Source organism: Oncorhynchus clarkii, chromosome 28, assembly GCF_045791955.1.
Source record: "Oncorhynchus clarkii lewisi isolate Uvic-CL-2024 chromosome 28, UVic_Ocla_1.0, whole genome shotgun sequence".
NCBI classification, from domain to species: domain Eukaryota; kingdom Metazoa; phylum Chordata; class Actinopteri; order Salmoniformes; family Salmonidae; genus Oncorhynchus; species Oncorhynchus clarkii.
This window is the reverse complement of record NC_092174.1, coordinates 32,251,703-32,269,310: the sequence shown is the minus strand read 5'-3', so window position 1 is coordinate 32,269,310 and position 17,608 is coordinate 32,251,703. Positions and strand designations below refer to the sequence as shown.

The following is a 17,608-nucleotide window of genomic DNA, read 5'->3' as shown; positions in this document are numbered from 1 at the left end:
AGAGACAGTATGACATTTGTTCATGTCTATTTCTGTCATGGCTGTTGAAGGAACTGGACCAAGGTGCAGCGTCGTGAGCGTACATTTTCTCTTTATTAACTCAAAATGACACCGACTAAACAATACACAAACAAACCGTGAAGCTTCATGCTATGTGCCATCAAACAAAGTTAACTTCCCACCAAGACAGGTGGGGAAAAAAGACACCTAAGTATGGTTCCCAATCAGAGACAACGATAGACAGCTGTCCCTGATTGAGAACCATGCCAGGCCAAAACATAGAGATAGAAAATCATAGAAACACAACACATAGAAATGCCCACCCCAACTCAAGCCCTGACCAAACCAAAATAGAGACATAAAAAGGATCTCCAAGGTCAGGGCGTGACAATTTCGCAACAGACTGGACTTTTGCGCACTGCTGTGCTGTTGCCACGGAGGTTACTTGTGACACTTTTGATAAAAACATACCACAATAAAAGTGTTTTAAAAACACAAATGTCAGTGCTATTGATATTGCCCTTAATTAGACAATTTCAAATCAACATAATGGGGATGTGATGACAGTCAGATTAGAGAATGGGGGAACAGGATAGACGTTTCTTTTAATTTCACAAGAAGGTATTTGCAGAATTTGCATTGAAATTATTGTACTTTGTTTTGCCAGCAAAATACAAATTATAAAAACTCTACAGTAACTAAACTACTAAACTATACTTTAACTCTTCAGTAATAAACAAATACAAACTGGGGTGAGCGACATTTGAGACTATCAATTATTAACTTCACCATTAAACAAATTTTCACACACGCTACTGCCTTTCTCTCAGCTGTTTCGCTTTCACTCCATCTGGCACAATTTAACGAAGACTCCGAAACACATAAACTCAAAGCCAAGATAGAGGGGCTGAGTGAATGTGGTTTGGACTCTATGGAGCAGGGTCATTGTGTCAGAGACGCTGTAGAAACACAGACTTCCTGCCCTGTGATCCAGGTACACTCCTATCCTAGAGGAGGTTGAAGTGGGTATTCTAGTGGCCACGTTATTGTGCCAGATGGTACAACCTTTTCTGGAACAGAACAAACTCCAGGACTTGTCATTGCGTCCAAAGTGGGAGTCGTTGCCCTCTCCTCTCCTGGTCATCTCTTTGTACGCCACAGCCATGTTGATGCCACTCCCGCTCCACTCGGCTTCCCAGTAGCAGCGTCCTGACAGGGCCTCAGTACACAGCACCTGGCTCCAGTGATCAAACCTCTCTGGGTGCTCCAGGCAGGAGTGGTCCCTGGCCCTCACTGTCACCACCTTGTTCTCCTCAGACACACTCAGGTCCCTGTGGGCTGTCCGGGGGTCCAGTGTGAGCTGACAGGAATCTACAAGGAAAGAAGATGAAGGGTATGAAAGGAGGAGTCAGTGTACTACACTATAAGAAAGGAACGGTAACAAGAAGATGAATGGAATCCGTAGAGCACCGCCACGATGCAGATTTAGCCCTGAGCTAAGAGCAGATGCAGCGCTCTGGCTATTAATGGAGTTGAAACCGACTTACAGTATAAGAACTCTGGTCTGATCCGGGGCTCTGGACACTGCAGGAGTTTCACTGTGCCCGCTACAGAGGAATACGAATTAGACAGTGAAGAGTAGTAATGTTCCATAGAGAAAAAAAAACCTGTACTTTTAAAACAGCTTTAATGCAATATAGAGTGAATTACAGTAAAGTGTCCAGTCTCACCTGCCCTGGATATTTTGGGCCATTCCCCTTTCAACAGGTCCTCCAATCTCTTCTGGAGTGCTGATACCGAGGCTCGAACTTGACCGAAATCCACCAGAGGAACCACTGTGATTCTGGGTGTGTCTGTGAGTTCAGTCGATTTAGAGATTGACTGGCAGTTCTAGAACCCAGGAGAGTGGAAGACAAAGTGTGGGACGGATTACAAGATACAAATACAGTGGGGCAAAAAAAGTATTTAGTCAGCCACCAATTGTGCAAGTTCTCCAACTTAAAAAGATGAGAGAGGCCTGTAATTTTCATCATAGGCACACTTCAACTATGACAGACAAAATGAGAAAAAAAAATCTGGGGGCCCAGGTCTGACAGAATCTGTGCAGAAGATCTAGGTGCTGCTGCAGGCCCTCCATGGTTGGGGACAGAAGCACCAGATCATTAGCAAACAGTAGATATTTGAATTCAGATTTTAGTAGGGTGAGGCCAGTTGCTGCAGACTTTTCTAGTGACTTTGCCAATTCGTTGATATATATATGTTGAAGAGGGAGGAAGCTGCATCTCTGTCTCACCCCCTGGGCCAATTTTAACCGCACACTTGTTGTTTGTGTACATGGATTTTATAACGTTGTATGTTGTTTCCCCGACACCATTTTCCATCAATTTGTATAGCAGACCCTCATGCCATATTGAGTCAAAAGCTTTTTTGAAATCAACAAAGCATGAGAAGACTTTGCCTTTGTTTTGGTTTGTTTGTTTGTCAATTAGGGTGTGCAGGGTGAATATGTGGTCTGTCGTATGGTAATTTGCTATAAAGCCAATTTGACATTTGCTCAGTACATTGTTTTCCCTGAGTAAATGTACGAGTCTGCTGTTAATGATAATACAGAGGAATTTCCCAAGGTTGATGTTGACGCATATCCCACAGTATATATTGCGGTCAAATGTATCTCCACTTTTGTGGTTTGGATTTTGTGGTCTGTATATTTTGTAATTTCATTGAGGATACCATCAACACCACAAGCCTTTTAAAGTTGGAGGTTTTGTATTTTGTCCTGTAGTTCATTCAATTTAATTGGAAAATCCAGTGGGTTCCTGTGGTCTTCAATAGTTGATTCTAAGATTTGTATTTGATCATGTACAGTGGGGCAAAAAAAGTATTTAGTCAGCCACCAATTGTGCAAGTTCTCCCACTTAAAAAGATGAGAGGCCTGTAATTTTCATCATAGGTACACTTCAACTGTGACAGACAAAATGAGAAAAGAAAATCCAGAAAATCACAATGATGGTGGAAAATAACAATTTGGTCACCTACAAACAAGCACGATTTCTGGTTCTCACAGACCTGTAACTTCTTCTTTAAGAGGCTCCTCTGTCCTCCACTTGTTACCTGTATTAATGGCACCTGTTTGAACTTGTTATCAGTATAAAAGACACCTGTCCACAACCTCAAACACTCCAAACTCCACTATGGCCAAGACCAAAGAGCTGTCAAAGGACACCAGAAACAGAATTGTAGACCTGCACCAGGCTGGGAAGACTGAATCTGCAATAGGTAAGCAGCTTGGTTTGAATAAATCAACTGTGGGAGCAATTATTAGGAAATGGAAGACATACAAGACCACTGATAATCTCCCTTGATCTGGGGCTCCACGCAAGATCTCACCCCGTGGGGTCAAAATGATCACAAGAACGGTGAGCAAAAATCCCAGAACCACACGGGGGGACCTAGTGAATGACCTGCAGAGAGCTGAGACCAGAGTAACAAAGCCTATCATCAGTAACACTATGCCGCCAGGGACTCAAATCCTGCAGTGCCAGACGTGTCCCCCTGCTTAAGCCAGTACATGTCCAGGCCTGTCTGAAGTTTGCTAGAGAGCATCTGGATGATCCAGAAGAAGATTGGGAGAATGTCATATGGTCAGATCAAACCAAAATATAACTTTTTTGGTAAAAACCCAACTCGTCGTGTTTGGAGGACAAAGAATGCTGAGTTGCATCCAAAGAACACCATACCTACTGTGAAGCATGGGGATGGAAACATCATGCTTTGGGGCTGTTTTTCTGCAAAGGGACCAGGACGACTGATCCGTGTAAAGGAAAGAATGAATGGGGCCATGTATCGTGAGATTTTGAGTGAAAACCTCCTTCCATCAGCAAGGCCATTGAAGATGAAACGTGGCTGGGTCTTTCAGCATGACAATGATCCCAAACACACCGCCCGGGCAACGAAGGAGTGGCTTCGTAAGAAGCATTTCAAGGACCTGGAGTGGCCTAGCCAGTCTCCAGATCTCAACCCCATAGAAAATCTTTAGAGGGAGTTGAAAGTCTGTGTTGCCCAGCAACAGCCCCAAAACATCACTGCTCTAGAGGAGATCTGCATGGAGGAATGGCCCAAAATACCAGCAACAGTGTGTGAAAACCTTGTGAAGACTTACAGAAAACATTTGACCTCTGTCATTGCCAACAAAGGGTATATAACAAAGTATTGAGATAAACTTTGTTATTGACCAAATACTTATTTTCCACCATACTTTGCAAATAAATTAATTAAAAATCCTACAATGTGATTTTCTGGATTTTTTTTCCTAATTTGTCTGTCTGTCATAGTTGAAGTGTACCTATGATGAAAATTACAGGCCTCTCTCATCTTTTTAAGTGGGAGAACTTGCACAATTGGTGGCTGACTAAATACTTTTTTGCCCCACTGTAAATAAAAACACTGGACACCTTAATTATACCGAAGCCAGAGCAGCAGTGATGCTACCTGTAGAAAATAGATATGATCCTCTGTGTGTGAAAGCTGCTCCAGCTCACAGTCTTTCTTCCTCAGCTCAGCCACCTCCTGCTCCAGTCTCAGTATGAGCCCTTCAGTCTGACTCACTGCAGTCTTCTCCTGGGCTCTGATCAGCTCTCTCACCTCACAGCACCTTCTCTCTATGGAGCAGATCAGCTCAGTAAAGATCTTCTGGCTGTCCTCCACTGCTGTCTGTGCAGAGTACTAGTGGGAGACAGAGTGTGGTCAAGATATAACATTTAGCCAAGTATGAACAAACTCCCAAAACCTCCCCCATCCACTAAAATATTGGCTTATTAATACTTGAAAGTCGCTTCGGACTTGGCCATGGCTGCCATTGCTCTACGGATCGCCACAGTGCATCACCTTCAGCGATTGCAGAGCCTGTCTCAGATCCAGCAGTTCCTTTTCTTTGGCTTTCATTCTCAGTTTGCATTTCTTCCTCGTCTTCCCCAGCTGCCTCTGCAGGGACAAGGACACACCCACAAGCCTATCTTAGTAAATATTTGGGGCTCATATAAGCAGGCTATTGGTCTTATGGTCGTTCACTTTGTCAAATTGAATATTTAGCTGATGAAAGCTGTGAGGTTGTTTAGTCTCCATAACACTCAACATACACTATTTTTTTCCTTTTTACATTCTACATTCCTCAAATGAAAAAAAGACTACTCAAAATGGACACATTGAGTCATAAAATGACCTACACATTCTATAACCTGTAACAGCTAGGCTATGGATGAAGGGAAAATGTAGCCTTCCCATAAGAGTATCATGTTACACATTGGCACATCATCTCAGTCAGATAGTCAAAAGAGATGAAGAGGTTTTGCATGTGGAAACAGTGTATGGTGCCACATTCAAAGCAACTGACTGAACCGATGACAGGCACCTGACACACCTTATTCAGGATAGAATAACTTCCTCAGACCCCTGGTTACATATAGGCAGGTGTCAAATACAGAGTTAACATTTGAATTTGGGAAAGGAAGTTCTATTGATATAAATGTACCTCTAACCTTTAGATTTTATGGCCTCAACTCTGATCATTATCAGGGAAATGTTCACATTGTTCAAATGATATCCATCACTCCCAGTATAGAAGGCACCAAACATACCACTTCCTTATAGTTAGAGTTAGTTACCAGTCATAGGAATGGGCATAAGTATTCTTAATGCACATAACATACTTTCAGAAATATACATATTCTGTCATGGTTAAACAACTGAGTTTGAAGGACAATATTGTTTTTCAGTCCTTACCTGTTTCTTGGTGCTTTCTGCTACAGCTGAGACGGTAGCATGGCTCTTGTGTTCATCCATCACACACAGCAGACAGACACACTGCTGATCAGTACGACAGTAGATCTCCAGTAGTCTATCGTGATGAGAGCAGATCCGCCCCTGCAGTGGCATGGTGGCTTCAACCAGGGTGTGCTTCTTAAGGGCAGGAGATTCGTTGTGAGTGTGGAGGTGAGCTGCACAGTAAGAGGCCAGACACACCAAGCAGGATCTGGTGGCTTTGATCTGACCACCGAGGCAGATATCACACGCCACATCTCCAGCTTCAGCATACCGGCAGCGTTGACCAGAGGGTACAGCTTGGAGTCCTCCTGTATTCAGTTTCTCCACCATCTCAGCCAAAATGATGTTTCTCTTCAGAATTGGTCTTGGAGTGAAGGTCTGTCTGCACTGAGGACAGCTGAAGATGTAAGAGGAGTCATCTTCACCCCAGCAGGCCCTGATACAGCCCATACAGTAGCGGTGTCCACAGGGAAGAGCTACTGGCTCCTTCAGTATCTCCACACAAATTGAGCAGCACAATTGCTCTCTATCCAGAGGACCTGTTTGTGCCATTCTCTACCACAGAGACAGGGGGAGATTGTATAAGCTTCTCTGGAGCCGCCTGTGGCATCCCTTTTATAAACCTACATACTGTAAACAAAGCAGCAACCCACAACCACACCTCCCACAGCGGTTTGGGGTGTGTGTGTGTGTGTGTGTGTGCACATTTGAGAGAGATCGAGAGAGAGAGAGAGAGAGAGAGAGAGAGAGAGAGAGAGAGAGAGAGAGAGAGAGAGAGAGAGAGAGATTGAGAACACCGAAGTTTTAGTTTATTTTGTTCAATTAACAAGGACAAAGACAGATATACATTGGCTATAATTCAGGGATCATCAACTACATTCAGCCAGACTGTAGACTGCAAATTGACTGCAAGAAGCCCAAACAGAAAACATTTGACTCAAACATAATAATTTGAAACTTAGCTGTGTATACAATCACATTACTCGCTCTGTTGTGTGTGGAAATAATTTTGAAACAGATTCCCAAAATTTAAAAAAAACAGTTGAAGTTGATTTGCTGGTGTTTTTAGTCCTTTATGTCAAATCATTTAAATAAAAAAACTTGGGGGCTAAATAAAATAACCCGTGGGCCCCCAGTTGACAAACCCTAATATAAATGTATCACATTGCTTTTACTGAACACCGGATTGTATGTTCCCATAACACTGATGTGGTACGCACAGTCTCAACAAGCACAGCAGGGAAAAAAACGTCATGTTTAGTAACAGCAGGAAGTAGTGAGGACGATGCAGCAAATGGATGTCTCCCTCTCTGACAAAGTGGACATTCTCATCCACAAGAGCAGACTGTTACAGAAGTGCAAAGCAATGGGCCAGATTAAGAATAATACATTTTCCTAACAATGTTTTGTTTTTATTCTGAGATGTTGTTTTCTGGAGACGTCATAGCCTACAGAGAACAGGTTATAACAAACACATAAGTGTCAAACAGTAATTGTTCATTACACAGTGAGTTTTAATTCAGTTACAGTCTGCATATATTATTTCAACATACAATATACTCCTGACATGTAGCTTGGCAGAATATGAAAATAGACAAATTAAAAAAAGAGTAAAAACAGGAATATAAAATTAGCAAAAAACCTACACTAACAGAGTATATCTTTACATTAATTCAAACAATTTGTTCTACTTCATGTCTTGAAAACATTTGGAGCAGTGTACCAATCTTCTAGGAATTACTTCGGGGTTTGATTGAATTACTTCTATCCCTTCGTAACTCATCTTAAACAAACTAGGAAGGTGTGAGTTGTTCTGTAAAATCTACCTACAGTTTTCCATCATGTAAAAAGTCATGCTTATTAAAAGACCATTGAAAGTTGTAAGACTTTACATGATCTATAGTAATGTCAACATACTCAGCAGATCCATCCTGTCTTTGGAATACTACATTTATGTGTCAGATAATCAGAGCTCAAACTTAGAAAACATCTGTTCCATCTGATCATAGTTCTTGGGTCCATAAAATCGTTGTGTAAGGACTTTTCCTTTTGCATGAAATAAGAAATAATTGAGTCTTTCTCTATGTGTGGAGGTGACTAATGGCTTAACATTGATATATAAATGACACAAAATACAGTAAGCAGTTTCTTTGTTTCTCCCTCTTTCTTCACCTCTTAATTTCTACTCCTCAACCTCTCTTTCCATCCTACTTAAAAATCAACTACCTCTTCTCGTTCTTCCCCTCTATGCCTTTTGCTCACACAGTAATAAACACCAGTCGGGCAGAGTAGATCAGGTCTGCCAGGTAGAGCACAAAGTTGACTGCAGTGAGCACAGCCACAGCCATCTTCTTGTCCCATGAACACAGCCCTTGACTGTTACCACAGAAAGCGGGCCTGGAGGAAGTGCCCCCGTGCTCCTTGTCAAATGTAAAAATGGGCCAGACGATGGTAGCGGAGAGGTACATGATGACAGCCAGTAGGGCGTAGGCAGACAGGAAGCGGGCGAAGGGGAAAGGCAGGCAGCCAGTGCACTCGCAGATACACAGCACAATGATGGCCGCCGACAGGATGAAACAGATGCAGTAGACGGCCAGGCACCACCTCAGTGCAGCATGAGAGTTGTAGGACACCGGGTCGCTGATGAAGACAAAGATGACGCAGGCCACAAAGGTTTCACACACTTTCAGCAGACCCGGGGCGGTGGCCATGTAACCTGCTACCTCACCTGGCCGGGCTTTGCTGATGCTCACCTCACTCATGTAAGCGATGGTGGCCAGGCAGGAGAAGACGGTGGCCACGATGCGGTAGTTATGAGTCTCGTTGCGGGAGGTCTGGCCCTTGAGGAAATAGAGGGGGAAGATGATGGAGGCAGAGAGGCAGAGCAGGGAGGCATAGCAGGCGAAGGTGATGGGGAAGTTTTTCCAGGAGACGGGGGCACGGGTCTGCAGGCCAAACAGCTCTACCAGCAACACCAGCAGAGTCCCAGCGAAGCTGAAGGCCCAGCAGAACACACACCAGTCCCCTGTACCGTGCTTGAGCTCAGCCCCATGGATGGTCACAGCAAAAGCCACACAGGAGAAGACCAGAGCACACAAACGCACCCAGAACAGGGGGTTGGAGTGCACCACCACTATCGGCATGATGAGATATGGATGATGCTTGACAACTAGGATGGGTTAGACTGAAGGGCTGAATTGGTCAGAGATGTAGGTGTTTGTGAAATACCCTAGGCCTACAGTTCTTGGTGCATCTGTGGCAGAAGGATCTATAAGGAGACACAGAATAGAGAGCAGCTGTCAGTAACAAAGAACAAATTGACAGCATGCATTCATATTTTAAAAAGAATCTCAAAGCAAGTATTGATTCCATTATGATTTTCAATGTACATTCTTGAAAATATATCATATTTGGACTCATGAGGGCAACAGTAGCAATGTGTCATTATCTCCATCTCAGCATGAAAGTTAAAAATAAAATAAAAATCCTATTTTGATACCTTGTACAAGGAGAATCAAAAGTATGGATTCTCTTCCGTTTTATACTCTGTGAGAGTGCTTTATCAGCTGAGGGATTCCTGTTCTGTGAGTCAGTGAGTCCGTGTCACTGGACATTCCTTCACCCCCCCCCTTTCAGACAGATGTGGTGCTGAGACCTCTACCCGACCTCTCAGCCAATCTGTCATCAGCCTCATCCACTAACAGTCCCAACATCCAGAGACACTCAGGGCTGCTCCCTCCCACTATCCCCCACAAGTAAGTGAGTCCATGTTCCCAGTTTACATACTGTTGAAGGACTCAAACAGAGACACACGTTTACATTAATAAAATAAGTTGTTCAAACAGCAGGGGACAGAGAGTGGGGGGGAGGGATATGGAGAGAGAAAGAGAGAGAAAGAGAGGAAACAGACAGATGAATTAAGATTTGAAAAATTGACAAACTCAAAGTGAGAGTGACCAAAACAGTCAGGCAGAAAAGGCTAGCTGAAGTACGAGGAGAAAAAAAAGGAAAAATGGGGAAAGCCCTGTGCCTTAACCTCAGAAGGACACATTTTAAACATGATGAGGAATAGCAGAGCAGTGAGTCACCTCTCTCCCTCTCTGCCCCTCCCTTGTTCTCCATTTCTCTTCCCCGTAAGATTTTCCAACTCGTTGATTTATCCCAGATGTGCAGACTGCTGCCGAACTGCAAACTGGGTCAAAGGTGCCAAGTCCCTTCTACCTCTCTCACACACACACACACACACACACACACACACACACACACACACACACACACACACACACACACACACACACACACACACACACACACACACACACACACACACACACACACACGAAAAACCACATGGAAGGCAGTAATGGAAAATCCATCCCCTCCCTGCCATTACTTGAATGTTAGGAAAATTGGTAAAAGACCATAAAGTCCCTACATGGAAGCCACCTTATGGCATGAAAAAGACTAGGTTATCAACCAAACAGAGGGACTTCCCTTTAGAGATACACTCACAGTCCCACACAGCCTGGGCAGGAGAGAAAACAGGATATTAGTCAAATTATCTCCCTCGTTCCCTCTCACACACACACACACACACACTTGAGGGTGAGGAAACTCAGTGTTTGTTTGCAGCCAGGGTCACGAGCGTTGTTATGACAACATGGTTAACTCGATTTCACCCATAATTCAGTTAAAGAGCTATGGGCTCCCAGGCTGGAGATGTTCACATGTTTCATCATGCTCCATAGTTCAGCTGCAATAATAAGGGGAAATATTTGCTTCCACGTGTTCTGATCAATAGTAGACTATATTCACACAAAATACACTAATAAATGTATGTATATGTACAGTTGAAGTCGGAAGTTTACATAAACTGAGTTTAAATGTATTTGGCTAAGGTGTTTCACAATCCCTGACACTCAATCCTAGTAAAAAATCCCTGTTTTAGGTCAGTTAGGATCACCACTTTATTTTAAGAATGTGAAATGTCAGAATTAATAGTAGAGAAATGAATTATTTCAGCTTTTATTTCTTTCATCACATTCTCAGTGGGTCAGAAGTTTACATACACAATTAGTATTTGGTAGCATTGCCTTTAAATTGTTTAACTTGGGTCAAATGTTGTTTCGGGTAGCCTTCCACAAGCTTCCCACAATAAGTTGAGTGAATTTTGGCCCATTCCTCCTAACAGAGATGGTGTAACTGAGTCAGGTTTGTAGGCCTCCTTGCTTGCACTCTCTTTTCTGCCCACAAATGTTCTATAGTATTGAGGTCAGGGCTTTGTGATGGCCACTCCAATACCTTGACTTTGTTGTCCTTAAGCCATTTGTCACAACTTTGGAAGTAAGCTTGGGGTCATTGTCCATTTGGAAGACCCATTTGCGACCAAGCTTTAACTTCCTGACTGATGTCTTGAGATGTTGTTTCAATATATCCACATCATTTTCCTGCCTCATGATGCCATTTATTTTGTGAAGTGCACCAGTCCCTCCTGCAGCAAAGCACCCCACAACATGATGCTGCCACCCCCGTGCTTCACGGTTGGGATGGTGTTCCCTCGGCTTGCAAGCCTCCCCCTTTTACCTCCAAACATAACGATGGTCATTATGGCCAAACAGTTCTATTTCTGTTTCTTCAGACCAGAGGACATTTCTCCAAAAAGTACGATCTTTGTCCCCATGTGCAGTTGCAAACCGTAGTCTGTTTTTTTTTATGGCGGTTTTGGAGCAGTGGCTTTTTCCTTGCCGAGCGGCCTTTCAGGTTATGTCAATATAGGACTCGTTTTACTGTGGATATAGATACTTTTGTACCCATTTCCTCCAGCATCTTCACAAGGTCCTTTGCTGTTGTTCTGGGATTGATTTGCACTTTTCGCACCAAAGTACGTTCATCTCTAGGAGACAGAACGAGTCTTCCTCCTGTGCGGTATAACTACTGCATGGTCCCATGGTGTTTATACTTGCGTACTATTGTTTGTACAGATGAACGTGGTACCTTCAGGCATTTGGAAATTGCTCCCAAGGATGAACCAGACTTGTGGAGGTCTACAATTTTTTTCCTGAGGTCTTGGCGGATTTCTTTTGATTTTCCCATGATGTTAAGCAAAGAGGTATATAGGCCTTGAAATACATCCACAGGTACACCTCCAATTGACTCAAATTATGTCAATTAGCCTATCAAAAGCTTCTAAAGCCATGACATCATTTTATGGAATTTTCCAAGCTTTTTAAAGGCACAGTCAACTTAGTGTATGTCAACTTCTGACCCACTGGAATTGTGATAGTGAATTATAAGTGAAATAATCTGCCTGTAAACAATTGTTGGAAAAATAACTTGTGTCATGCACAAAGTAGATGTCCTAACCAACTTTACACAAACTATAGTTTTGGCGTGGTTGAAAAACTAGTTTTAATGTCTCCAACCTAAGTGTATGTAAACTTACGACTTCAACTGTATGCAGACACACAAAAGTACAGTACTAGTCAAAAGTTTGGACACCTACTCATTCCAGAGTTTTTCTTTATTTTTACTATTTTCTACATTGTACAATAATAGCGAAGACATCAAAACTATGAAATAACACATATGGAATCATGTAGTAAACAAAACAAAAAAAGTTTATAACAAATCTCAAATATTTTATATTTGAGATTTTTCAAAGTAGCCACCCTTTGCCTTGATGACAGCTTTGCACATTCTTGGCATTTTCTCAACCAGCTTCATGAAAATGCCACCCCCGTGCACAAAGCGAGGTCCATACAGAAATGTTTGTCGAGATCGGTCTGGAAGAACTTGACTGGCCTGCACAGAGCCCCGACCTCAACTCCATCGAACACCTTTGGGATGTATTGGAACACCTAGTGCGAGCCAGGCCTAATCACCCAACATCAGTGCTCGACCTCACTAATGCTCATGGCTGAATGGAAGCAAGTCCCCACAGCAATGTTCCAACATCTAGTGGAAAACCTTCCCAGAAGAGTAGAGGCTCTTATAGCAGCTAAGGGGGACCAACTCCATATTAATGTCCGTGATTTTGGAATGAGATGTTCGACGAGCATGTGTCTACATACTTTTGGTCATGTAGTGTATATCAGAGCCCTCCTTCAAAAGAGTCAGCTAAAATCGGTTTACAACTTCCCCGTTATTCTGGCAGCTGTTGCCTACCGTTATCCTCCCGTTATTCTGGTTGGGCATTGACAACCACAGTCCGAGGTGATGCGTGAAGTGCAAATTGTGCCGCGCACTGGAGTTTCCCAGTGTTACAAAAAAACGAGTGTATCCACCATCAAGTCATTCATAGAAAACAAAAACATTTCCATGGCAAACAAGTTTTACAACACCGCAGCAGTTATTTTCTTGACTATCCTATCTTGTGTCCTAAATACTGCTAATAATAAACAATTTACTTGATCCCGTGCAAAAGTGATGTTTTATTTCCAGCGCTCACGGTGAAAATAATTATATTCAATAGACTGTTAAAACTATAGAAAAGCATGCAGGTAGGCCAAGTTGCAACTGTTTGTAGAACATGCTGTAGAAAACATGTATAAAAACTACGCTAACTCTCGGATAGACCAGTATTCTATTACACAATCACAAATATAACTCTGAAACAAAAAGGTATTACCTTATCGTTAGTTTTGGGACTGCAAAATGTTTCGTTCTCTCTCAGGATATCTAATCGAATACGAATTTACACTGGTAGCCTTCCTAGTCCTGAATTTAACACAGTCATAGTGCGAAAAAACCCTCCCCCCAGATTCCCGCCCATTGCAACCAAATTAGGTATGAAATGTCTCAAGCGTTATTTCCACATCTTTCTACTGCGAGTCATCCGATACCACCCTCCTCCATTTAGATGAATAATCTTTATATTAACAACCTGATATAAATTAATGAAATAATGTCAATGAAATAATTACAGTTTAATTAATTTAATTGATTGTCATTTGGTTATTATTGTTTAATTTGGCGTGATGGTTCCAATTTAAAGCAGCAACGTCCTGCTATGGGATAAGATAGAGTGGTGAGGGCTACAGAATGATGTCATCATTGGCTAGGCTACCAAGATAATACATTATTTTGCATGTACTACTATTCTTTTTTTTTTGCTCACATTATTTGTATTATGTTGCTAAGAAACAGAGGCCGTTCCCCTGGAAACCACTATTTATTTACTTATAATGTGATTTAAGTGACTCAGAAACATCCGTTTCCGGACCTGGGTCAAAGATTGAAGGCATACGAAGTTGCACAAAGCTGCACAAAAAGTGTTGCGCTTCAGCGCGACAAGCAGTCAAACACACACACACACACACACACACACACACACACACACACACACACACACACACACACACACACACACACACACACACACACACACACACACACACACACACACACACACACGATTCAGAGGTTTTGGAAACATACTTTTACTTCACTACATTCATAAATAAAATACTGTACTTTTTACTCAATACATGTTCCCTGACACCCAAAAGTACTCGTTACATTTTGACAGGAAAATGGTCCAATTCACACACTTATCAAGAGAACATCCCTGGTCATTCCTACTGCCTCTGATCTGGTAGACTCACTAAACACAAATGCTAGATTTGTACATTTGGTCTTGGAGTGTTGGAGTGTGCCCCTTTGCTATCCATCAATAAAATAAATACAAAATAGGAATTTAAAATGATTCATACTTTGACTTTTACTTTTGATTCTTAAGTATATTTTATAAATTCCATTTACTTTTGATACTTAAGTATATTTTAAACCAAATACTTTTAGATTTTTACTCAAGTAGTATTTTACTGGTTGACTTTCACTTTTACTTGAGTCATTTTCTATTAAGGCATCTTTACTTTTACTCAAGTATGACAATTGAGCACTTTTTCCACCACTGTTCAGTTGTGCAACTGACTAGGTATCCTTTCCCTCATTCTCTCTCTCTCTCTCTCTCTCTCTCTCTCTCTCTCTCTCTCTCTCTCTCTCTCTCTCTCTCTCTCTCTCTCTCTCTCTCTCTCTCACACACACACACACACACACACACACACACACACACACACACACACACACACACACACACACACACACACAGGCACCACTGTGTGTGCGTGTAACTACGGACATGCAGCCTAACATTCTGAATATTCAAAGGGAAAGTGTTTAGCCTACCCTCCATTCATGTCCTTGATCCCACAAGAACACCTGGTAGTAGCATTTAAAAAAAAAAGTTTTTATTTAACCTTCATTTAACTAGGCAAGACAGTTAAGAACAAATTATTATTTACAATGACGGCGTACCAAAAGGCAAAAGGCCTCCTGCGGGGACGGGAGCTGGGATTTAAAAAAATATAAATAAATATAGGACAAAACACACACCACGACTAGATAGACAACACAACACTACATTAAGAGACACCTAAGACAACAACATAGCAAGGCAGCAAGACATGACAACACAGCATGGCAGCAACACAACATGACAACAACATGGTAGCAACACAACATGGTAGCAGCACAAAACATGGTACAAACATTATTGGGTACAGACAACAGCACAAAGGGCAAGAAGGTAGAGACAACAATACATCACGCATAGCAGCCACAACTGTCAGTAAAAGTCTCCATATTGAGTCTTTGAATGAAGAGATTGAGATAAAACTGTCCAGATTGAGTGTTGTTGCAGCTCGTTCCAATCGCTAGCTGCAGCGATCTGAAAAGACGAGCGACCCAGGGATGTGTGTGCTTTGAGGACCATTAACAGAATGTGACTGGCAGAATGGGTGTTGTACGTGGAGGATGAGGGCTGCAGTAGTTATCTCAGATAGGGGGGAGTGAGGCCTAAGAGGGTTTATAAATAAGCATCAACCAGTGGGTCTTGCGACAGGTATGCAGAGATGACCAGTTTACAGAGGAGTGTAGAGTGCAGTGATGTGTCATGTAAGGAACATTGGTGGCAAATCTGATGGTCGAAGAGTAAATAACATCTAGCCGCTCGAGAGCACCCTTACCTGCCGATCTATAATTGATGTCTCCATAATCTAGCATGGGTAGGATGGTCATCTGAATCAGGGTTAGTTTGGCAGCTGGGGTGAAAGAGGAGCGATTACGATAGAGGAAACCAAGTCTAGATTTATCTTTAGCCTGCAGCTTTGATATGTGCTGAGAAAAGGACAGTGTACCATCTAGCCATACTCCCAAGTACTTGTATAAGGTGACTACCTCAAGCTCTAAAGGTCTTAATCACACCTGTGAGGAGAGGGGCAGTCCTCTTACCAAACCACATTACCTTTGTTTTGGAGGTGTTCAGAACAAGATTAAGGGTAGACAAAGCTTGTTGCACACTAAGAAAGCTTTGTTGTAGAGCATTTAACACAAGATCCGGGGAGGGGACAGCTGAGTATAAGACTGTATCATCTGCATATAAATGGATGAGAGAGCTTCCTACTGCCAGAGCTATGTTTCTGATGTAAATTGAGAAGAGCGTGGGGCCTAGAATCGAACCCTGGGTACTCCCTTGGTGACAGGCAGTGGCTGAGACAGCAGATGTTCTGACTTTATATACTGCACTCTTTGAGAGAAGTAGTTAGCAAACCAACCCAAAGACCCCTCAGATACACCAATAATCCTTAGCCGGCCCACAAGAATGGAATGGTCTACCGTATTAAAAGCTTTGGCCAAGTCAATAAAAATAGCAGCACAACATTGCTTAGAATCCAGGGCAATGGTGACATCTTTGAGGACCTTTAAGGTTACAGTGACACATCCATAACCTGAGCGGAAACCAGATTGCATACCAGAGAGAATCCTACAGACATCAAGAAAGCCAATCAGTTGATTATTGACAAGTTTTTCCAACACTTTTGATAAACAGAGCAAAATAGAAGTATGCCTATAACAGGATGAAGTATGAACTATGAACTATGGCTGCCCTCAAAAGCAATGGGAAACTCCCCAGAAAGGATAGACAGGTTAAAAAGGTCAGAGATAGGCTTGGCGATGATAGGGGCAGCAACCTTAAAGAAGAAAGGGTCTAAACCATCTGCCCCAGATGTTTTTTTGGGGTCAAGTTTCAGGAGCTGCTTTAGCACCTCTGACTCAGTGACCGCCTGCAGGGAGAAACTTTGTAGCGGGGCAGGGGAATTTGAAGGAGAAGCGTCGGTGCTAGTCGCATTAGAAGGGGTAGGAGATCAGGAAATATTGGATGAGCAAGGAGGCATGGCTGAGTCAAATAGGAATCCTGACTTAATGAAGTGGTGATTAAAGAGATCAGCCATGTGCTTCTTGTCAGTAACAACCACATCATCAACATTAAGGGACATGGGCTGCTGTGAAGAGGGTTTTTTCTCCAGGTCGTTAACCTTTTTCCAGAACTTCTTGGGGTTAGACCCAAAGAGAGAGAACTGCTCCTTAAACTTTGGCCTTCTGGATGGTCTGAGTGCACTTATTTCTCATTTGCCTGAATGAGAGCCAGTCAGCGTGAGTATGCGTGTGCCGATCCTTTCGGCAAATGCAATTCTTGAGGTGGAATAAATCTGCAAGATAATGGTCGAACCAGGGGCTGAACCTGTTTTTAATTCTAATTTTATTTATGGGGGCGTGTTTTTTAACAATACCACTGAAAATATCAAAAATAAGGTCCAATCGTCTTCGACAGGGATCAAGCTGATTCTATACCATTTTACAGAGACCAGTTCATGAAGGCTTGCTCATTAAAGTTTAAGCGTTTATGACAAATCAGGACAGGTCGTTTCACTGAGCAGCCATTACGAAC

General features: G+C 42.5%; 2 protein-coding genes across 2 annotated transcripts; both read right to left on the bottom strand.

The window, feature by feature from the left end:
- Nucleotides 1–74: 74 nt before the first annotated feature.
- LOC139386828 (finTRIM family, member 66) lies at nt 75–6,604 on the bottom strand. Its single transcript, XM_071132662.1, has 6 exons — nt 5,779–6,604; nt 4,885–4,980; nt 4,489–4,722; nt 1,731–1,890; nt 1,548–1,607; nt 75–1,371 (listed from the first exon to the last, which is right to left on the bottom strand). Exons 1-6 carry the CDS (start codon nt 6,370–6,372, stop codon nt 842–844), a joined length of 1,674 nt encoding a protein of 557 aa, XP_070988763.1. The 5' UTR covers nt 6,373–6,604; the 3' UTR covers nt 75–841.
- A 3-nt stretch (nt 6,605–6,607) lies between these two features.
- On the bottom strand, nt 6,608–13,575 carry LOC139386829 (myeloid associated differentiation marker b). The gene is made up of 2 exons (XM_071132663.1): nt 13,448–13,575; nt 6,608–9,088 (listed from the first exon to the last, which is right to left on the bottom strand). The coding sequence occupies exon 2, from the start codon at nt 8,961–8,963 to the stop codon at nt 8,079–8,081; it is 885 nt and encodes a 294-aa protein (XP_070988764.1). The 5' UTR covers nt 8,964–9,088; nt 13,448–13,575; the 3' UTR covers nt 6,608–8,078.
- Nucleotides 13,576–17,608: the final 4,033 nt, after the last annotated feature.